At 51.5% G+C, this 23231-nt stretch overlaps 1 protein-coding gene across 1 annotated transcript in view; it reads left to right on the plus strand.

Moving 5' to 3' along the window:
• tup (LIM1_Isl and LIM2_Isl domain-containing protein tup) overlaps positions 1-23231 on the plus strand; it is a 153716-nt gene that overhangs the window by 124258 nt on the left and 6227 nt on the right. Inside the window, exon 5 of the mRNA XM_075680647.1 lies at positions 4919-5119. Within this exon, the coding sequence (XP_075536762.1) occupies positions 4919-5119 (201 nt within the window). The remainder of the gene's footprint in view (positions 1-4918; positions 5120-23231) is intronic.

The following is a 23231-nucleotide window of genomic DNA, read 5'->3' on the forward strand; positions in this document are numbered from 1 at the left end:
CTCAGTGGCCGAGTTGGGCCCGGACCGCACACGCACACATACAAACAACCAAAACAGCCATTACGTACGCCACCCTTAAGTTTTGCATGGCATCTATGTTGAGGTCGAGAAAAAGAATGACGGATAAGCAAAATAAACTTTAGGCTTCAGCTGTAGTTCGGGTGACTTTGCTCTGAGAAAAAAATAATACAAAACCAAAACAACAGGCACATAGAGTCACATTTTCGGCACTGCTTCTGCTCATTTTGAAGGCGGAAAAAGAATGACCAATTTCAAAAACAACCTTACTAGCTTATCTGTGCTTTGGGTGAACTTGCAAGCGAGAAACTATACTTTAAATAGAACTTAAGCAAGATACACGTGCACTCTGACTCGCAGACCGCTGCGTTCGACGACATGAACAAATGAGATACTCAAAACAAATATAATCTATCACGGCACATTATTATACCAGTATAAAAATGCAGAGACACCGCCAGTCTTGCTCAAAACAAATAGAATCTATCACGGCAGATTATTATACAAGTAAAGTAGAAAAATGCAGGGACACCGCCAGTCTTGTGACAAGCTTATAAAGAGCTCCTGGTATAAGATGTTGCTATAGAGTCGTCCACATAACTCGATTGCCTCTATGTTTTCTACTGTGCTTACAGCGGGCAACTCAGTGGCAGTGAATGTTCGCTCTTACTGCAGGGCTCGTATGAATTCGTATACGCCTGAAGTATAACGTAAGGACGTCGTTCCGGCGTCACATTAGTGACTGCTTCGGTTTGCTGTTTACTCCTGTACGCTTGAAACCTGCGGTTTATTTTGTTTTTGTTTTGCATGTTTGCGTGCTTGTGTTCTTCCTTTTCTTCTTTTGCGCCTAATGAACTAATCATATCTTCATCCTATCGTATCAGCTCCGCACGGAAGTGATCACCGTTGGCCATCTGTGGGGTCAAAGTTTACGGCCGAATTTCTATAGACCTCAGTAGCAGCACCTCGAACGTGAATATGAGCACTTCGCTTACCATTTTGAATTCACATTATGTGTGGAACGATCTCTACATCTTTTCCCCGCAAAAGAGAAAAACAGAGAGAGAGAGAGAGCAGGCGATCACAAAACCCAACTCCGGGGCCTGTTTCGCTCGACGGCGGAAGGAAGAAAAAGGAATTGGGGAAACAATGGAGCGTCATTAGGCTATCGGCACGTGCCGCTCGCGCTGGCCGCGTTCTGCCCGCGCATGGTCGGCGGTGGGAAGGCCGCGAGTGAGCAACAACGCCGCTCCCTCCCTTTTCTCTCGGGGCGAGCGAGCGAGCGAGAACCACGTAGGGCGCGGCGAGGCGTACGCGCATCCACGCACGACGACCCGCGTGCGCCGACATATACGCTCGAGGCGCGTGCGTCCCGCCCTCGAGCGTTGGGCGTGCAGCGCTCGAGCGAGGACTTCGCGATCGGTTCGTACTATAGCACGCGGCGGGGAACTCGACGGATCCCCATCGACAGAGACACGCGCCGTGTCTCGATGTATACAATCGGTGCACGGCCCTTTAGACTGGGGAGAAGCGGAGAGACGCAGCATCATCGGCCCGGGAGAGGAGGTTCCTCCAGGTCCCTTTAATTCACGACCGCCATCCGCACCGTACACGTCGTACAATTTTGAACGCTTCCGTTGTGGCGCGCGAAGTACGACCCGACGTGTCGCGACAGCCTCCGTGTCGTAAACGGTTCGCGCGCGCAGCGGGGAAGTTCGTTAGCCCACTCTGTCTGCGTCTGCTTTCGGCACCCGCGGTGCGGTCGGTTCGCAAAGCACAAGGAACGGCCGGTCTCAAACCGCGAAGTGGGAGATTGCGTGAGAACGCGCGTCACCGACTTCTTCTGTGTGTTTGTGCTTTACGCGCCGCGACGTACGATCGTGGAGTCGCGCGAAGTGTCCCACGCATTTTGCGGACTTGCCTAAAGCCTTGTGCAGAAAGGTGCACGGTGCGAAGTGCGATAATCGACAGATGGGGTCAAAAAAAAAAAAAAAAAAAAAAGAAGAATAAATAGAAGAGCTGACACAGTCTGAAACTATGCAATACGTGCGCCCTGAGTTAGCATACAATGTTCTAGAGCGCGGCGGAAGTATTCCAATTGTGTTTCCTAATCTTGGCGAGGCAGTTGGCAAGGGAAGGACTTTGGTGCATCAGTAAACGTGACTCGTGGGTGCGTTTACTGAATTTCGAAGAACTCTAAAAAAAAGAAGAAAGAAAGATTTGTTTGGCGTATTTCTGGCTCACAGTCTATAAGTTTATCCTGATGCTGGACATCAGTATTAACTACAAGGCGGTTGGCCAATGGCAAACAACACTTGCGAACGAGATGATTCGTGAACTCTGCCTCAGATGTTGAGAACTGAGCACTTCGCACGAGAACACCACGCTGTAATCGTGGAATCCGAACCCTTCTCGAGACTTGCTGTACAGCGATGCTTATTATTATCATTATTACTGTTATTATTATTAGGTACCTCAGCACCTGTGCGAATTACACTCGCGCATATACAGCAAGGGTGACTGCATATGCAGCGGCTGTGCCACTCAACTTGCGCCGTCGTCGATGAAGCGCGGCGCCCGCATTAAGTGCCGAGCTCGAGTACCGCCGACAGGAGAACAAGAGGACGCGGAGCTCCGGGTTACAACGCCAGGCAGGCCGTTGCGCATGTAGTGCATCCGCGCACAAGTGCACGCTGCCCGCCTTGTCAGCTCTCCCGCCGGCATGCGTTCCCCGTTGAGATAAGAATACAGGTCACAGGAAAGGAAAGATAAGGAAAACAAAAGCAAAATAAAGAAGGAAGCAGCCAGTCTCGTGCGTAAAACATGAGCCCACGCACTCCAGCGCAGACGGTGTTTCCGGCAGCGCACGGTGCTTGTCGGGAGGACAGGAACCTCGCCACCGGAGCTATAGCTCGCACGGGGCCGCAGATCCTGCGCTTGCGAGTGCCTGGATGTATGTTCGTGCTCCTCGAGCGAGAGATGGGTGTAAGTACAACGCGGACACAGGCCCGCGGCTGGCGCTCCCCACGCGGGCTTATCGCGCGGCGGCTGCGGTGGAAACAGGCGCGGGATAGGCGACGCCGCGCACTCGCTCCTCCAGAGCCCGAGAGGCGCGTGCGATGTGCATGCGCCGTTACGGGCAAGATCGATGGCGTCACGTCGCGGATGGGGCGGCTGCTGCGGCTGTTCTCTTGTCTGCAGGCTGGCGGCATAGATTCACGGGGCGAGCGAGGAAGGGCGAGAACGTGCGGCTACCAGCCGGCTCTGCACTTCCACTATCACTCGCCCTGGCGACCCGCGGCGAAATTTCGAAAAGTCGGCGGAACGCTCTCTTTTAACAAAATATTTCGTCGAGTGCTCGGCGTCGTAGCAAAAGGTCCAAAAACGACGTAAGACAGGAAACAACCTGTCCTGTACGTTCGATTAAACATGCACAGTGGCTAGCAAGCTGTATCTTTACGCTGTGTAGGACGGCACATGATTTCTTGTAAAATAATGATGGCTTTCCTTATTCTGGTATTTATATAAAGCTAATAGAAGCTATCCAATACTCCGCCCAGTTGGTTATCCTAGACAGAAAGAGGGGATAGGAAAGAAAAAGATAAAGATGAACAAGGAGGATTGAATTCAGGTGCGCTGGAAACGCTGACGAACCGGAATAATTGGATCAGTGATGGTCATTTTCGTCTTTGAAGTTTCCAATTTCTCCGTCTACTCTCGTAGTGCGGAGTGGCATACAGGAACGTGTTTCGGCGGACTTCCCCTTGTTTCTTTGGTGCAGTTTCTCGCACCATTTTCCGGTTACATGCCAGTGCTTCCGAATCGCTTGAGTGTCACCAGGGAACTGCGCAGCTCGAGTGATCTGTGGCACTTCGACCAGTCATACGTTTTGCACATGTAGACATAAGGCTCAGATAAATACATTCAGAGAGGTTGATCACTGTGCATTCGGTTTTTTAAAAGTCAGTTGTTGACGTGAACATAAATTGTAAACGAGTTTTGTTTAAGTTGATAAACCATAAGAGATAGCTAACCATAAGAGATAGCCAGCGCCATTGTCCTCTCTCTTTTATTCACCTAGTCGTAAAATTACGTAATGAGTAGACCTAAAGGCGTTCGTGGTGTATTTTCCTGCCTCTAAACAAGATGTCTTCTTGTCGATTTACGCACTCACGTTTCAGTGTGTCTGTACGTCTGACGTTTGGCAGTCTAGGGCGCCCTCGCAGTGTGTGCCTTTCGGCGCAAATCTGGAGGGCACTTCGTGCGCTACCAAAACGGTCCCGAGAACTTTCAGACGGACCCTTGTCGAGATCCCACCACAACATTGTAAGCAAAGAAGACGTTGATCCTTACTCTCCGAAACATCAAAGAGCCAGCCAGCAGTGCCACAGAAGCTCTGCCACATAACCTGGATAAATCATACGCCCGTCCGCGAAGTGGCATCGGCAGCTTTCTTTCTTTTTTTTTTATTTGGGGTTTTACGTGCCAAAATCACTTTCTGATTATGAGGCACGCCGTAGTGGAGGACTCCGGAAATTTTGACCACCTGGGGTTCTTTAACGTGCACCTAAATCTAAGCACACGGGTGTTTTCGCATTTCGCCCCCATCGAAATGCGGCCGCCGTGGCCGGGATTCGATCCCGCGACCTCGTGCTCAGCAGCCCAACACCATAGCCACTGAGCAACCACGGCGGGTCTCGGCAGCTTTCACGGGGACCTCACGTGCCGTCAGACAATTACGGTACAGAAAGCACGGATTCCTTATCCGGGTACTTCAAGCAGCGGTAGTTTATTCTCGCCTGGTCGGATCATATGTTGAAGGGTTCGAAAAGCTCACGTTCGGTGGCGGTCGACCGCCTGCGCACCCAACTGATTCGCACGTTCTCCCGTAATATCGCAGGACGGGCGTCCGCTCAGCCTAGGCAGCCTCCGCGGCGTGCCCATGGTTGCCAGCAGCCCCGTGCGGCACGAGGGCAGCGACAGCCCGCAGCCACTCGAGGTTCACGCCTACCAGCCGCCCTGGAAGGCCCTGGCCGAGTACGCCATGCACCCCAACGAGGTGGATCCCACGACGCCGCACTTCCAGCATCTCGTCAACCAGGCACGTATCTACTACGCACCGACTCCTCCGTCAGCGTTTCTTTCATTTCGTGCACTCTCCAAACATAAGTTCGCCGGTTAATACTTATCGTACGTCGAGCCAAATTCGCTTAATAGTTATCGTGCAAGATCGTTCAGCACACGGCTGTAGTCGTTCCGGAAGCGTCAGTGGAAGCGAGCTGCTTGTTGCTATGGGTGCCTCGCGAAAGATCGAACCCGGTACCTTCTACACCTGTAGCCGCGTCACGAGGATACATTGGCGAAGTAGGAATGCAAAAGGCGAGCAGTGGCTCAGGTAAAGCGATTGTGGTGGGCGTTTCGGTGAACGTGACAATCGTCAACACCACGGAGACGAAGGAAATATGTGGAGGCCGGCGCCGCAAATACAAAGAACGAAGATCGAAATGTTAACTTAAAGGAGACTGTTCACGCACTGTTAAAAACCTGCAACCAATATTAAGCGAAACATTGCGGTTCTTGCTACGGGTTTATAAGGTACTCTAGCTGTCGCCGTCAAGCCATAAACTTTGCTCCAATTCAGAAGCGTGTTATTTTTTGTATATTTATCTTTTGTCGTGATCCCACCAGATTACTGTAAAAAATGCAAGCGAGCGTACGTACGTAACCAGTGAAACGGATTGTGCTCTTTGTTCCCTCTATATATACAGCTTAATACAGTCAAAGTTATGTCGAGGTATTCAGAGAGTGTTCATCATGATTATAGACATTTTTTCGTTCATGTAGCTTTTCTGTTTGCTTTCACGAAATCTTAAAGCAAATATCCCTACACTTTTTCTCTCTCTCTCTTTTCCAAGCAAGATGATCCGAGCTATACGCGAAGCTATACTCGTAGGTATATATACGATTCCCAGACACTGCGAATCACTTTATTCATGCAAATGAGCCATGCAAGTCACATTTCTGCGCGTTCGAGTTCAACATAGTACAACTGCAGGCAGTTTTTTATTTACTTTCATCAGTATGAGGAAATGATGAAAATGGCGTCGCTTACTTCTTGAATACGCTAGGAAAAAAAATGAATGCTGTTTTGCTCGCAGGTCAAGCATTGAAAGCGATAGCTACAGGTTTAGCATTGAGCTGAAGGCGTCTCAGAACGCTGGCATGGTGAGGAGCATCGCCCTCGTCGTTGCATGCGGGCGTCACACCTCGATTGTGCACTACAGAGACCGAAGGAAAACCGTCGACGAGCACGAGGTCGCGGGATCAAATCCCGCCCACGACGGCCGCATTTCGATGAGGGCGAAATGCGAAAACACCCGTGTACTTAGATTTAGGTGCACGTTAAAGAACCCCAAGTGGTCGAAATTTCCGGAGTCCTCCACTACGGCGTGCCTCATAATCAGAAAATGGTTTTGGCATGTAAAACCCCATAATTTTTTTTAAAAACCGTCGACGTCTGCCAGCGTCCGACGAAAGCATTACTTGGCGCTTGCTGCTTGTTCCGCTCAGACCGGCGTGTCACCACCAACGGTGTAGTATGCACGCAGCTGCTCGGCAGGAACGATAACGCGAGCGCGCGCAATGCTCGTGCGAGCAGCGCGAGCCAGAAATAATGCTGCCCTGGATGCGGCAGAGCGGGACGGTGCGTCCACTTGGGCTTCGTCGCTTTTACAGCCAAACGCACTGAGCGTTTCTGGATGCTTCCTAAAGTCTCCACGCGCGGCTCGCGCTTGCGCCGGTGATAGCAGGAGAGCACGGCGCCGCCGACGGCGCGAATTCGCCTCGAGCCTGCCTCGAGCATCTCCATAACTGCTATCGCATTAAAAGAAACTGACGCACAGACTATGAAGAACTTCATAGTAGTACATACTTTCATTGCAATGTTCGTAGCAGTAGAGCCAAGTCCTCGCATAACGCACGATAAAGTGTAAGCGTTTGCATTTCAGCCAGGAAAAGGCAGCAGTGTGAGACATAGGCGGTAGTGTACGCCTGCGAAAACCTATGCGGACGCGCGGAGAATGCCAACGAGAAGTCTGGGGTGGCGAGCGGTCACGCCCACCCTTCTGGACGATCCGCGTAAAGCAAACGCTGCAGCTGTATACATCCAACAGGGCGAGAAAGACTGATCTACAGGCTCTTCTCAAATCAATCACGTCATCAGGAAACGGCCGGAACCTCGTCTTCCCTCCCTCCCTCTTCAGCGTCGATGACGATACAAAGGCACGCGCGTAAGGGGATCACGGTCCGTTGGCGTCCGCCAGAGGCTGAAAGAGAAGCAGCGATGGAGCGCGAACTGGGCTGCCAGCCGAGTTGCTTTTGGGCAGCCCCATCGGCGGTGTCGGTGCGCGTGACTCGCTCCATTAGCGCACGCGGACTCGTAAGGGCTGCATAGTCGAAAGGGTTGTGCAGTCGTGCGTGCCCGCCGCTATTGCTGCTGTCGTGTATACTGTGGACTACCGCAGGCAGTTACAGCCGCTGACGACCGCACAGATTGAAACGACCCTGTATAACTGAACTCGGCCTGGACGCGGTGTTCATGAGTGACGAACTCTAAACGTGGCCGCATTCGCCGAACGGTGACATTGATCCAGAGTTGAGAAACACGGACTCCCGCGTCGAACGACCGGCCGTGCAGATTGCGTGCTTCCGCGCGTGCTGACTTTCCACCATTCGCTTTCGGCTAAATGGAAGCGGAATGGAGCCACTTCAGCGGCGTTTGCGCGTCTCTAACGAGAGTGTGGCTCGCAGCAAGTGCGGCACTTGGATGGCACAACGCCTGCTTCGCTGTTTGGCAACGAGAAATATTGAGCCCAGTTTTAAATGTACGTCAGTCATACTGCAACAACTGTATGTGATTGAAAATGACATATATAATGTGCACCCGGCGTGCACTGTACACGCTCACACTGCGGAAATTACACACGATACCGACTAGTACTCCGCTACTATTTCTCTGTTCTGTATAATGCTCAATTCGACACACCAAATACACTAAATACTCAGTACGTCACTCTTTGCTGCCACACATGTGTACCAAATGGTATTGTTTTATGCTCAGCGGTATAAGGGGCGGAACGGCCTGCCTTTGAACACACAAAAGCCCTGAATGATAGAGTTGCTGCAGACGCGACAGAGCGCGGGCAAGTGAGAAGTATAGGCGAAGCGCGTCATGCAACGAGAGTACATGCAGTGTTGCGTTTCGCCTGCGACACGTGGTTTTGCCGGCGCGACTGCGGCGGGGCGGCAGACATTTTGGCCCGATCGTCGTCGCCGCAACACTCATCGCCAGGTGTTTCCAGGCGCGTCTGCGGCGATGCGACCGCCTAGGGATCCTCCTCTCGTTCCAGTCATTGTGCCCGAAACAGGCGATGCCAAAGCAGGGATCTCATTCCAGTTATTGGGCCCGAAACAGGCGATGCCAAAGCAGGGATCTCGTTCCAGTCATTGTGTCCGACCGGCAGCGCCACGACAGGGTGCTACGAGATCGTGCGCAGCGCCACGACAGGGTGCTACGAGATCGTGCTCGACATGGTGCTACGGCATCGCTACGACAGTGTGCGTCACCATTAGCCCATTGTACATTCACGTGCTCGTCTTTTGAGGGGTTCCTTCTTGCCCTCAACTGCGAGAGTATAAAAACAGCTGCCCCCGGACGCCAAAAGGAGGGCTCCGATTTCTTCAGTTGAGTGAAGTGCTCTCCCGTCTCTCTACTTCGGTCAAACCTGACCGCCAACTCTTTGCGATGTTAAAATAAACAAGTTGTTTCGTTGTTACCTGTCGACTCATGCTTTGCCGGGACCTTCGGATGCTTGCAGTTGTACCCCAGGCCGCCAGGCCAACGCTACCCTTGGGGCTTGCGACCCAGGTACAACCACGGGCGTCAGCGCCGAGTTCCCAACAGATCGTACAAGCAGTCGGATCCAAACATCTGGTTGGCAGCGGTGAGATCGCCTCCGACTTCAAACAACTGTCTGCCAGCGGTGAGATCACGACAACGGAGGCCAGCAGCAAAGAGATGCAGTTGACAGTATGCTGAGCAGCTCAACGACGATCCGGGAGCAGTGCAACGAGCCCTGTGTGACGACTGGTTGCCTGCAGCGGAACGACTGCGCGGAATTCCTGCCTGCGAGGTTTGGTGAGTGCGGGACTTTCTTCTTCTGAGCGTTGCCAGGCTTTTTGTTAGTGTCAGAAACAGAGCTGGTAATTGTGGTTGTCGTTGCTGCCGGGTTAGTTTGCGGCAAGACAATAGTAAGCAGTAGAGAAAGCAGCATTCAGAGCAGCCATGGATTTGAAGTCGTTGCGCAAACCGAAATTGTTGGAGCTTGCAAGAGAGTTGGGTCTGGATGTCTCGGACAAACTCAGAAAACCAGAACTGCTAAAGGCTATTCTTGAGTTAGAGGCTGAGGATGACGAGCTGTCGGAATGCCTTGAGACTATTGAAGAGAGGGAGATTGCAAAAGAAAAAGAAGAGCGTGAACGTAAAGAACAGAAAGAGCGAGAGCAACAAGAGCGTGACCGTCAACACGCTTTGGAAATGAAGCGTCTTGAGGTAGAAATGGAACGCGCTCGTAATGGAAGTCAGGCACACGGTGCAGGAGAACGCGTATTGTTCAAAATGACTGACCTGATGCGGCCGTTTAAGCTTGGAGAGGACATTGGTTTGTTCCTGGTTAACTTTGAGCGAACGTGCGAGAAGCAGGGGTTCTCTCGGGAAACGTGGCCACAGCGCTTGCTCACTTTGTTACCCGGCGAGGCGGCCGACGTAGTCGCTCGCTTGGATAGAGAGGAGGCAGAGGATTTCGACACAGTGAAATCGAGTCTTCTAAAAAAGTACCGGCTGTCTGCGGAGGCGTTCCGTCGGAAGTTTCGGGAAAATGAGAAAGGCAGAAGTGAGTCATATACAGAGTTTGCGTATAGGCTTATGTCGAACATGCAGGAGTGGCTCAAAGAAGAGAAAGCGTTTGGTGACCACGATAAAGTTCTGCAGTGCTTCGGGCTAGAACAGTTTTATAGTCGGTTACCGGAGAACGTGCGATACTGGGTCTTGGATAGGCCAGACGTGAGTACGGTGGCTAGAGCCGCTGAGCTAGCCGAGGAGTTTGTGACGCGTCGAGCTCGCGGAGCTAAGGACGGTCAAAAGGGTGAATTTGGCTCGAAGTTTGAGAGGCCGAAGTTCACGCCCATGAGATTAAAAGGGGACACGCGTAGTGCGGATGCGAGCGAAAGCAGTCCGACCAAACGTAAAGAGACGGCGGCAGCCAAACGCAGAAAGCGGTTCGAGATGAGGCGAGCGCGCTTGTGTTATACGTGCCAGAAGCCGGGTCACTTTTCGGCGCAGTGTCCGGAAACAACACCAAAAGTTGTGTTTTTTTCAATAGGCAGCACTGACGAGAACATGAAGCTTCTCGAGCCTTACATGCGAGACCTCCTCGTGAACGGGAAAAAGTGCCGAGTGCTTCGCGATTCCGCAGCTACGATGGATGTAGTTCACCCGTCTTACGTAGAACCCCATATGTTCACGGGCGAGTGCGCGTGGATCAAGCAAGCCGTGGAAGCTCATAGCGTGTGTCTGCCAGTAGCAAAAGTGCTTATTGAAGGACCTTTCGGAGCGCTTGAGACGGAGGCGGCAGTGTCATCTATGCTGCCACCCCAGTACCCGTACCTATTTTCAAACAGGTCCGATCACCTCCTGCGCGAGAAGGGGCTTTTGTTTGGTGAAGCTAGTGTTCAGGCCTTAACCAGATCGAAGGTTCGGGAGCTCGCTACAAAGGCGGTAGTTGCGGGGCCGACGTTATCAAACAACGAAAAAGGGTCAGAGGCGCAGCAAGCTGATATTCAGAGCACGCCCGAACAGAATAAAATTGAGTCTGTAGCGTTGAAGGCGCCAGATACTGGAGAGGAAAATCCCGACGCGGGAAAGTTAGAAGAGCTATCTACTGATTTGCTCATCGCGCCTACGTCAGACGGACTTGATAGGTTGCTAAAAGTCAGCCGGACGGCTTTGATAGCCGAGCAAAAAAAGGATGGCAGCCTGGAAAACGTGCGCTGCAATGTCAAAGAAGGTATCGCCAGGAAAACTGCGCGTTTTGTGGAAAGAGGTGGAGTCCTGTACCGGAAGTATCTAGACCGCCGAGGAGTGGAGTTCGATCAGCTGGTCGTGCCTCAATGCTATCGTCAGGATCTGTTGCGCTTGTCACACGGGGGTTCGTGGTCCGGACACCTAGGAGTTAAGAAAACTAAGGACCGTCTCTTGCAAGAGTACTATTGGCCAGGGTGTTTTCGGGACGCAGACCATTTCGTGAGGACATGTGACACTTGTCAGCGGGTGGGCAAACCAGGGGACAAATCAAGGGCGCCGTTGAAATTGGTACCTATCATAACGGAGCCTTTTAGACGGCTCGTTATTGATACAGTGGGACCTCTGCCGGTAACAGCCACGGGGTACAGACACATTTTGACTGTGATCTGCCCAGCGACAAAGTTCCCTGAAGCAGTGCCGCTTAAAGAACTCAGCTCAGTTGAGATAGTTAATGCACTACTGTCCATATTTGCGCGAGTTGGTTTTCCTGCGGAAATCCAATCAGATCAGGGCACTGTGTTTACTAGCGCTTTGACGACAACTTTTCTCGAAAGGTGTGGGGTAAAGCTGTTACACAGCTCAGTGTACCACCCACAGTCGAATTCCGTTGAGAAGCTCCACTCCGTCATGAAGCGCGTGTTGAGAGCGTTGTGTTTTGAACATCGAACTGACTGGGAGCTGTGTCTGCCTGGGGTGATGTTTGCTTTAAGGACCGCGCCGCATGCGGCTACGGGGTTTTCGCCAGCTGAACTGGTGTACGGTCGCTCGCTTCGATCTCCGCTTCGCATGCTTCGTGAATCATGGGAAGGTAGGGGCGACGACCCAGTCGTGGTGGAGTACGTGCTTAAGCTCCTCGAACGCTTAAGAAGGGCACAGGAGTTGTCAGGTGAAGCAATGACAAAGGCCCAGCAGAGGGCCAAGGTTTATTATGATCGGACAGCCAGGGCCCGTCGTTTTGAGGTTGGCGATGAGGTCATGATATTGCGCACATCGCTAAACAACAAACTAGACGTGCAGTGGGAGGGCCCAGCGCGAATTGTTCAGAAACTGTCGGACGTTAACTACGTGGTAAGTCTGCCAGGAAAGCGGAAAGCACAGCAAGTTTACCACTGTAATCTGCTCAAACCTTATAGACAAAGGGAAGCAGTGGTGTGCATGATGGTAAACGTTCCTGAAGAGCTTCCGGTCGAGCTTCCGGGACTAGGCTCAGTGACGAACAGGGAAGACACCGGTCAAGTCATTAGTGACCTTATCAGTAAAGCACCGCTGTCGCCTGAGCAGAAAACCGAACTACACCAGCTATTACAAGAGTTTCAAGGTCTGTTCTCTGAGAGGCCTGGTAGGACTTCTGTACTTACTCATGATATAGAACTTACCTCCACAGAGCCAGTACGATCCAAGGCGTATCGGGTGTCACCCCGCCAGAGCGATATTATGGAGGCTGAGGTAAAGAAAATGCTCCAGCTCGGTGTTATTGAGGCAGGTGAGAGTGATTATACCTCCCCTTTGATTTTAGTTGAGGTACCGGGCAAGGAACCTCGTCCTTGCGTCGACTACCGCAGGCTTAATTCCATCACTAAGGATCAAATTTATCCGATCCCTAACATCGAGGAGCGCCTTGAGAAAGTTAGTAGCGCTCAGTTTATTTCCACCCTAGATCTTGTCAGGGGTTATTGGCAGGTTCCACTTACAGAAGAGGCTAGTAGGTATGCGGCGTTCATTTCACCAATGGGAACATTCCGTCCTAAAGTGTTGAGTTTTGGTTTGAAGAACGCGCCATACTGTTTTTCAAGTCTCATGGATAAAGTGTTGCGGGGACAGCAAGAATTCGCTTTACCGTATCTAGACGACGTAGCGATATTCTCCGCATCCTGGTCTGAGCATATGACACACTTGCGGGCAGTGCTAACCCGCCTGCGCGAAGCGGGCTTGACAGTCAAGGCTCCTAAGTGCCAGTTAGCACAGGCCGAGGTTGTCTACCTCGGTCACATGATTGGTCAGGGTCGTCGCCGCCCCTCTGAAATAAAAGTGGCCGCTGTGCGAGACTTTCCGCAACCGCGCACAAAGACCGATATTCGGTCGTTCTTAGGTGTCGCCGGCTACTATCAGAGGTACATCCCTAGGTACTCTGATATCGCGGCTCCCCTGACGGATGCTCTAAGAAAGACAGAGCCTCAAACAGTCGTCTGGGACGAGACAAAGGAAAGAGCTTTTAGTGCCCTAAAGAGTGCCCTAACAAGCCAGCCTGTGCTACGATCGCCAGACTATACAAAAGGGTTCATTGTTCAGTGCGATGCTAGTGAGCGAGGCATGGGCGTTGTACTGTGCCAACGGGAAAATGGAGAAGTAGAACACCCCGTCCTGTATGCTAGTCGTAAGCTGACCAGTCGTGAGCAGGCGTATAGCGCCACCGAGAAAGAGTGTGCATGTCTCGTGTGGGCCGTTCAGAAATTGTCATGCTATCTAGCCGGCTCGAGGTTTATCATTGAGACGGATCACTGCCCTCTCCAATGGCTGCAGACCATCTCTCCCAAAAATGGCCGCCTCCTGCGCTGGAGCCTCGCTTTACAACAATATTCCTTTGAGGTGCGTTACAAAAAGGGGAGTCTCAACGGTAACGCCGATGGCTTAAGTCGAAGCCCCTAACGTAGGAATCAGCCTCAAAATTGTTTGTTACTGATGTTTTTCTTCCTGAGGCAGGATTTTTTTTAACATATTGCTTTTGTTTAGTGTTTCAAAGTGATGATATGCTTTCTAGTGCAATTTTTCAATTTGTGGACGCGTTCTGAGTGATGCTAGACTACTGTAAGGAACTAGGCAGTGGTATAAAAAGGGGAAAGAGCCTGGCAGGGCTTAGTGAGGGTTGTGCCGTGCTTGCTGACTGAGCGGTTGAGTTTTCAGCGTAGTTCTAACGCTTGCCGGGAACGAGAACAAAAATGTGAACTCTCCCGAAGTCACTTTGCAGTGTCCCGTGCGAACCTGAACGAGAGAACGAGGCCTTCTCTGTGCGCTGCGCTCAAGAAACGTCAAGGGACGCCCGACTTCGGTTATGAGCATCATCGAGCGACATCCCTCCGGACAGCGGATGCAGTCCCCTGTCCATCGGGATCTCCTTTCCCCGGCGGGGCGGTCTGTTGCGTTTCGCCTGCGACACGTGGTTTTGCCGGCGCGACTGCGGCGGGGCGGCAGACATTTTGGCCCGATCGTCGTCGCCGCAACACTCATCGCCAGGTGTTTCCAGGCGCGTCTGCGGCGATGCGACCGCCTAGGGATCCTCCTCTCGTTCCAGTCATTGTGCCCGAAACAGGCGATGCCAAAGCAGGGATCTCATTCCAGTTATTGGGCCCGAAACAGGCGATGCCAAAGCAGGGATCTCGTTCCAGTCATTGTGTCCGACCGGCAGCGCCACGACAGGGTGCTACGAGATCGTGCGCAGCGCCACGACAGGGTGCTACGAGATCGTGCTCGACATGGTGCTACGGCATCGCTACGACAGTGTGCGTCACCATTAGCCCATTGTACATTCACGTGCTCGTCTTTTGAGGGGTTCCTTCTTGCCCTCAACTGCGAGAGTATAAAAACAGCTGCCCCCGGACGCCAAAAGGAGGGCTCCGATTTCTTCAGTTGAGTGAAGTGCTCTCCCGTCTCTCTACTTCGGTCAAACCTGACCGCCAACTCTTTGCGATGTTAAAATAAACAAGTTGTTTCGTTGTTACCTGTCGACTCATGCTTTGCCGGGACCTTCGGATGCTTGCAGTTGTACCCCAGGCCGCCAGGCCAACGCTACCCTTGGGGCTTGCGACCCAGGTACAACCACGGGCGTCAGCGCCGAGTTCCCAACAGATCGTACAAGCAAGTCCGATCCAAACAGCAGCGGACATAACAAAGATTGGTCGCACTACGAGCGGCAAGAAAGGGCACCATTCACAATGAGATGCGGACGTCCACGCGACTATTCAGAGTGCGGAAAGAGACTTTGTTCGGGACGGGTTGGGAAATGCGTCTGCCGAGTTTGAAAAGACACTGGCTGCTCAGGGCAGGACAAGTCGATCGTGCCTGCGTAGAGACCGGCGTAGGCTACGCGGAAGGACGGCGGGGAACGAATGTCCCGCTCGAGCGGCCACTCAGGCACACTATGGTTAGGGAGGGGCTGTGACGAGCGGGAAACCCAAAACCGGAACCGGAAGCGCTTCCGGCGCGCGCGGCTTGACCGGAACTAGTCCCTGCACTCACCGCTCCCCTGCGGGGTTAGGGCTACGGTGCCGAAAGGGGTCCAGAGAGGACAAGGAGAGCTCGGCGGTGCATGTTCCCCGTCAGTGTTCCCTTCTCGTTCGTTCAGGACCTTCTAGAGACACAAGAGCGAGCTGGGACGTGGCCGTGCGTATAAATGTATGCCTCGCACGATGTACAGAGGGTGTATGAAAAGGCAGGCGTTAGCCCGCAAAAATAGCAAGAACATAGGGGGCGTCAACACACACTGCTTTTGGTGATCTTGGAAATGATTTAATGGAGCAGCACGTCCATCAGTCGTACCCACTTCACAGGGCGGTTGTCGTTCAAAACGTTAGCCGAGGACGTGATTACGCTTCCCTTCGTGTACGTAACCGAGGACCGCTCTCCAGCCGCATCCGTTTCCGTGCAAGACTTGCGCTTGAGCACTTCGCTGATCATCGGCCAGTAAACAGGCTACGTCGTTGGCTTGGCTATATTATCGCATATATCTACAGCATGACATTTAGTGCAGCACGAAAAGTAGGCATGCTCAAAAGGAACAGAGCGTCATCGAGAGAAATCGACGAGGACGCGTGTCGATGGGTCGGTCTTGCTTATCCTGATATCCTCAGAAATTGGAGGTTGGCTTAGTATGCAGAGAATCATGCAATAGCGTGTAGCCCTGTGCTTTTGAAGTAATGCAGCAATGTTCGAGTTGATACATGTTTAGGTGAAAGCAACGTTAAACCGGCTTGGCGAATTGTTCATTGTACTTTCTTGTTTCTTCGTCTTTATACGGGTGATTCATTATTAAGGATTTGTGTCAGCATGTAAAGATACATAGAATTGGTTTCTTACTGCAAAACCTTTTAGCCAAGTATAATTAGACAAAAATATCAAGTTTTCGAAAGCAATTGTTTTCAACCTCTCCTCCTGATCTCCCATTAAACCATACCTATGCTGAATTTTGACGCAAATTATATGAATCTCTATTACAGTTTATTTGTGCGCTACAGAAAGTATATAGCATCCGAACGCGCGGTGATCGCTTCCACGGGAAAGAGAAAAGCAATGAGCGACAAGCAGGTGACACACACGACTCTCGTTGGGGTGAAGTTCCAAAGTAATCGTTGTGAGAGGAGGCTGCCTTTCTTTCTTTCTTTCTTTCTTTCTTTCTTTCTTTCTTTCTTTCTTTCTTTCTTTCTTTCTTTCGACCGTGTCGGCTTCAGAAGAACCGCCAGGATTGAGATACGGCCAGCTAGCACTGCTGTTTTATGTACACTAACGGAACAGCGAGACGAATAAACAAAAGGGGAACTGGGGAGCGCTTTTGTGATGAGGCAGGCACTGGCTTACGCTCTATTGGTGGTCTTCAAACGCAAACACAAATATAGCTTATGTTTCTGGCCCGTGTGCCTGTGCCTCGTCAAGTCGAAGGCGCCTCGCGCCGGGACCGGCCCAGACAGCTAATCTGTGTCTTCTCCTCGTAAGTGCACGGGGAGGTGCCGGCGCGACAAGTCTTTTCGCGTATGAACGCGCAAATAGAAAGAGAAGCCGCGATGGCGAAAAGTCAACTCTACGTCAAGAAGCCCTTTGGATGGGCAGTCATAAGCGGCGCATATATTCCTAATTGTGCAGCACCCTTGGGTGTGTTTACGTGAAGCAAGCGTGTGCGGCGAAATCGTGACCTATCTCGGTCGGGTTTATCTCTTCGGGCTTGAAGCGATGTGGGGAGGTGGCCGCGTTATGTCTTGAAAGAATTGAAAGAATGAAAGAAAAAGGGTTGAAGCCTCCGAAATCTAATGACTACAGTGTGGCACAATTGCACTTTGAATGACGTGAGCTCGAGGGCGTGGCAGTTGCGGCTGCATGCACCGCTGCATTAAGCGTACCCGGACGTGTGGGGATTGAAGGTATATACGTTTACTCAACAGTAGCTGGTACACTTATAAGGTTATGAAGTACAAAGTATGTTAACGTAACACATTTCTCAAGCATAAAACTCGTGGTTCTTGTCATTAGCAGAAGCGCATTCTGTTTGCTGGCTTTCATGGGAACAATTTCGCTTCCTGAGAAAGTGTTGCTTTTTCTGTTAACCAGGAATCTTAGCGCGAAGAGTTTCTATTGCGCAACCTTAAAAGCAAGCTGCGGTCCCATTATGTTGGAGCAGCCCGTGCGTGGGACTGGATAAAAAAAAAAAGAAACAATACCCCATCGTCTAGAAGAAGAAAATAATAAATCCACCGCGTAAGAGGCAAAACTGAGGATGTAGCTAGAGAACAGCCGGAACAAATAATGAAATGCATTGCAGAACTCGGTGAGATGCGAAAGCAATGACACTAATGGGAAACAAACAAACACAAAAAAGTGGGAAAGATATGGCGGCCCGCGTGCGCTCACGCCATTGCCTCGTTGCCGGCGCGGCGCGCTGCCACGTGGATCGATGGTGTGCGGTGGTGGCGGCGCTATTTGCCCGCGGCAGGCAGCCTACGGCCGAGCGAGCGATGGAAGCGCGGCAGGCTGGTCGTCGCCTCTTTCGGCGATGTTTGCCGAACCACGGTCCGCCGCCGCGGCCGTGCCGTCGGAAGGAAGCGGCGGGAAACTAAACAACAAAACTGAGAACAGCAGCAGCAGCACGTAATGAAAGAGGCGCAAAAAGAAAGCGGCTGCAGGGGGCCTGCTATAGGAACATGGGGGAAACCATGTAGAACCGGAAGAAAACAGCAAATAAATAGGGTACGGAAGAAAAAGAAAAGAAATTGGTACGCTGACGAGTCGACGATTCAGCTCGCTATAAGAGGAGTCTCTCTCACACTATGCATGCCCCCCCCCTCCCCCCCCCCCCCATTCGCGACATTGTCCCCCGGGATAACTAGAGAGGAGCTGTCGTTCTGCTACGGCAGCCTTGCACGACCGAAATCCACGCGCAAACAACGCGGGACGTGAGATACGCGCGATGACAGTGTCAGGAGGCGACCGAGCCAGCACTGATGAGTTTTGGAAAAGAAAGCGACCGGTGGTTGAATAGCGGAGCAAATCATAAAGAAAAAGAAGCAACATTAAACGCGCGGCAGCGGTTTCGAGCGAAAGGCGCCGTTGAGAGTGGCGATTTCTTTATGAGGACTCCGTCGCTGAATCGTACGCAGTTGCACGTTGAGGGTGCATTGCTGCAAACAGCGTTTCCTGATCACGGCAAGTGACCCGCGGCCTTGTTTGCAGTTCCGCGCCGCACTGTGGCGTCCTCGTTTTACTTTATCGATAAGCAGCGTCTTTAGTCTGAGTGCACGGTGACGTTTGGTGCGTCCATCCCCGCCAGTGCCACTGTAACTAACGCAGCCACGCGTGAAAGAGGACACAGAATTCTCAATTTCAGTTATATTTACGCTTTCTTTTCTTCTTTCTTTCTTTTCCTTTCTTTCTTTCTTTCTTTCTTTCTTTCTTTCTTTCTTTCTTTCTTTCTTTCTTTCTTTCTTTCTTTCTTAACCCGCCGCGGTTGCTCAGTGGCTATGGTGTTAGGCTGCTGAGCACGAGGTCGCGGGATCGAATCCCAGCCACGGCGGCCGCATGTCGATGGGGGCGAAATGAGAATACACCCGTGTACTTGGATTTAGGTGCGCGTTAAAGAACCCCAGGTGGTCGAAATTTCCGGAGTCCTCCACTACGGCGTGCCTCATAATCAGAAAGTGGGTTTGGCACGTAAAACCCCATAATTTAATTTTTATACCTTTCTCAATGTAGACATTTGGGAGGAAAGTTGACCGCTTTCCTATATACAAGTATATATGTAATATTCACGAAACAACGAAACTTTTAGTATGCTGTCAACGGAAATATCTATTTCTTCTCAGCCTTACGAGTTGCCCCTCCTAGCACGCAGCGAGACGTTAGCGCAGAAAACACTCCGAACAGCCTTGACTTCATTTCTTTCAACGTCCCGAGCGGTGACCCGTTGCGGCGTCAATGCAGCGGCATAAAGAAAGACATTCAACAAGAGCGGTCATTCCCATAGAGCACATGGACCGAATAAAAGGGTCGGATTACCTGCAGCACACCAAGTGGCTGATGTAATAACCTGAACCATACTTTCGATTTCGGTTTTGGGCGTGCGCGTTTTGAACGCTAGCTGGTACGCATTACGCCGGTTGCGCTGATCGGCGCAGCATAGTTTTTGTTTGCTTCTATTCAACCGCTCGATGTCCTGGTGCGTAACAGTTTTTTTTTATTTAGTAAAATATGTTTGCGAGCAACCTTTGCTAGGCTCCATGGAATCTGTCGTCTGTGCAACGTGCAGTTCTATAACGTATGCGCAAGATGCCTTGTGTAATGAGGAAATATTTAATTTGCCTTGTATAGATTGCTCGTTCAGGGCTTTTTTTGTGCGTTCATCCAATGTTGTGGCAGTAGGTAAGCAGCAGTAGTTCCGTACGGAGCTCCACCGGACGGCATCAGCTGAAAAAAAAGTAAATTGCAAGTGTCATTTTGGTAATTACACCTTATAGGAAAACTGAGTGTGGAGGCGAAACGTGCGGAAGTGGTCGATGGGCGACATTGCGAACAAAAGCAATTCGCTTTTACAAACATGGCGTAGAAATACTCAACTCCATGCCAAACAATACCATTCATAAGATATGACGAAAAATCTGATTTCCAAGCATTCCCCCATTTCCGCGCTGTAGTTCCTGCTCTATAAGAGCGCAAATACACGGGCGACTGCACGTTTTCAACACAACGTGGCCTCAGCCGACGCGATAGTGTGACACGCATACACAGAGGTGGTCACAAGCCGTCCATGCACAACGCATGCTCCCAGCGAGATGCTAGACGCTCGCAGAATGCCTTCTACTCGCACTTAAGACATGCATGCGTACAAAGCCTGTTTTCAGTCGTTCAGAAGACGTAATTTTCGAGTTACCCCGGTTTTTGAGCTCCTCAGCGTTAGTTATCTCTTGTGCGCTCTGCCTTCGCAAGCAACACACTTCCGTGTTATCTCTCTTGGCAATCGCTCGTCGCGTTTTCAGCAAGCGTGAGTACGGAAAGTAGGTATACGTTGGAGGGGGGGGAGGCATAAAATGCGTCAGAAGCTTGGCCCCGTAAGATTCAGTCAACGCGACACTAACCAACATCAAGCCCGCCACGGTGGCCGATCTGTCTTTGGCTCCGACATGTCTTTCGCTAACTGCATCACAACGGCCTGTGCGGTCAGCGAGCCCCAAAAGTACCGAAATAAGTAACAATAATACTGGGGCCCATACACAAACATATCGCAGTAAGATTCAGTACACGTCAAGTTAACCGCGCCACAACTGCCGAGCTGCCTTTTGCTAACTGCGTCACAACGCCCTCAGCGGCCAGCGTGCCCAAAAAGTACCAAAATAAGTTACAATTATGTTGGGGTCTATAGAAAACGTCACAATCATGTCCCTGTAAGATTCAGTACACGCCTAACTGCGCCACAACGGCTGAGCTGTCTTTCACTAATTGCGTCACAACGCTCGGTGGTGTGCCTTAAGCCTAAATTGCTTGAAGTGCAGCGCAGACGGTCAAACAGATTTTCTCGCCCAGCCGGTGTCGAACAGCGCAGGGGTGCCCCGTGCGCTGTTGAACCGAGAGTTCAGAAGTACATCGAAAAAGGACGAACGGGACGCCGAACAGCTGAGCGCTCACATGCACATGCAGTTGGCCTCGTTCGCTTCGGTGGCGTGCCTGGCGCAAGGCGCATGCGCATCTGGCGGGTCATCGGCTTGTCGCTAGGTTACTCACGTAAAATAAGCCGCATAGTATAAGTTCATTTACAGACAAAACTTTAGTTTTAGCAGGAAACACCTAAAAAAAATGAAACGTTGTTAACTGCAGTTCACATTCTTTCTTTCCGATGCTCGCGTCAACTAATAGCTGATGTGGGTACTGGCGCGACGTATTTCCTGTTGCAAGTTTTCGCCGAGTGTCCGCTGTTGTTGAAATTTTTTCTATATGAAAGCAGTGTGAATGCAGACCTTTGGTCGTATATTCACAAAGCCTTCCCACGCTAGAGCAGCTCGGTAGAGGAGGCGACGGTCAGTCGCGATAGCGAATCATTATTAGCGAAGAGCAACAGACGGCCTGCCAATGACTAGCACTTCATTCGAAATAAAAGCGTCTTCATCTCGGATGCTGGTTCTTCACCCTGACAGCACCTATTTGACGGGTGAAGAGAGAAAATCAAGAGATGGTCCTTTGCTATGCGATATGTCTTGGCGTTATCTACAATGACTGGCCAATATTTCTCATAGCATACACTGTTCTAGATCTTAATTCCTCTCATAGCGGCAAATGCACATGAGGGGGACAGATTTCTATTACCGATCTCGTTCCACTTGTAGACCGCCTCTATTTCTTTATGCGCCCACAAATATATACGACAAATCAAAAGTAGGTTTAAAAAAATAAAAGATTCGTACGAAGTACTGCATGACTAAGTTGTATTCGGAGAATGTAAACACACGGTAACCAGCTAATGCTAGCGTGCTTATCACAAAAACAAAACAAAACAACAAGATAGTGCCAAGAAACAACTCCCGTTTAATCTATGCTCATACACGTAGAAAAGGCGTCGTTTTCTCACGCTCAATTGCCCCGGCCTCCCCTATCGTTAAGGGACCGCCGCGAGTGGTGCTGAATAAGAGAAGCAGCAAGAAATGCTAAAGAAAAAGCAGGGAGACAGAGAGCGCAGAAGAAACCGTACGGGAGAGAGAGCGCGCACAACGAAGGCGACAGACCACGAAGAGGAGGTAGACTATGGCTTCGGACGGCGGCGACTGGTGTCTGGGGCGTCCGCTGCCTGCATCCACGCTGGTCCCCTCCTCCGTAAATGAGACACGGTGCCACGGAGGGGAGGGAGGGGGGGTCGTGCCAGAATGGGACGCAAAGAATCGCCAAAGACGAGAAAAAGATACGGCGCACCGTCCGTCCTCTCGAGCCGGCTCGCGTCGCTGCTCCTATCTCTACTGCGACGAGAGGTAAAGGAGAAGAAAGCTCGGCTTTGCCAGTGGCGGCGGTGTAGAGATGGCATCCTGCGACCACGACGACTACGACGAGGACCGTCGCCTCGTCGTCGCGACGTCTGCAGCGTCCATCGGCGCCTGGCCGGAAAGGACACTGTGCGACAGGGAGAGGGGGTTACGTGACGAGGAGACCGTAGGAAAATTGGTTCTTCCGAGGGACCATCGTCGCCTTCTTCCCGCGCCGCCATGGCGCCCTGCGTGTAAGCGAGCGGTGTGCTGCCCCGGCCGGCCAGAGTCGCCGCCGATGCTGTCGCGTCCCGACGCCTGCCTGCCTGCCTGCGCGCGCAGCCCTCGGACCGGTCGCGCCCCTCACCCCACCGCTCATGCCGCCGCTGCCGTCACCGGCACGCGCGGAGTGGGTGGGAGCATTGCCACTGGCCGCAGCAGCACTGCATTGTTCTCACGGTTTCTCAAGTTGAACGATATGTCGGACTGGGATAGCCGGCGTTCTTGTAAACAGTTTAAGAAGAGACCGCGCTTGCAAAGCACGCTTGAAGCTTGAAGCGTGCTGTTGCGTCTCTTTGATAGCGGTTGGACTCATTGTGAGCGTCCGTGTCAGGTGTATCTGCTTCTAGAACTGCGAAAAGGGTGGGGTGAATGAAGCCCTATTCTTCCGTTAAAGGGACATTAAATGTTACCAGAAAGTCAAGTTAAAGTGATAAAGCAATGCTCCAGAACGTCTAAGGCGTCAATATAATCGCGAACAGAGCTTTAGTAACCGAGAAATTGAGGTAAATGCACGACACGATTTGAGACCCCGCAGCGACATTTCGGTACTAGCCCGATGACTCCTCATCATAATTTATGTAACTAGTACTCAA

Source organism: Dermacentor variabilis, chromosome 2 (genome assembly GCF_050947875.1).
Source record: "Dermacentor variabilis isolate Ectoservices chromosome 2, ASM5094787v1, whole genome shotgun sequence".
NCBI lineage: Eukaryota > Metazoa > Arthropoda > Arachnida > Ixodida > Ixodidae > Dermacentor > Dermacentor variabilis.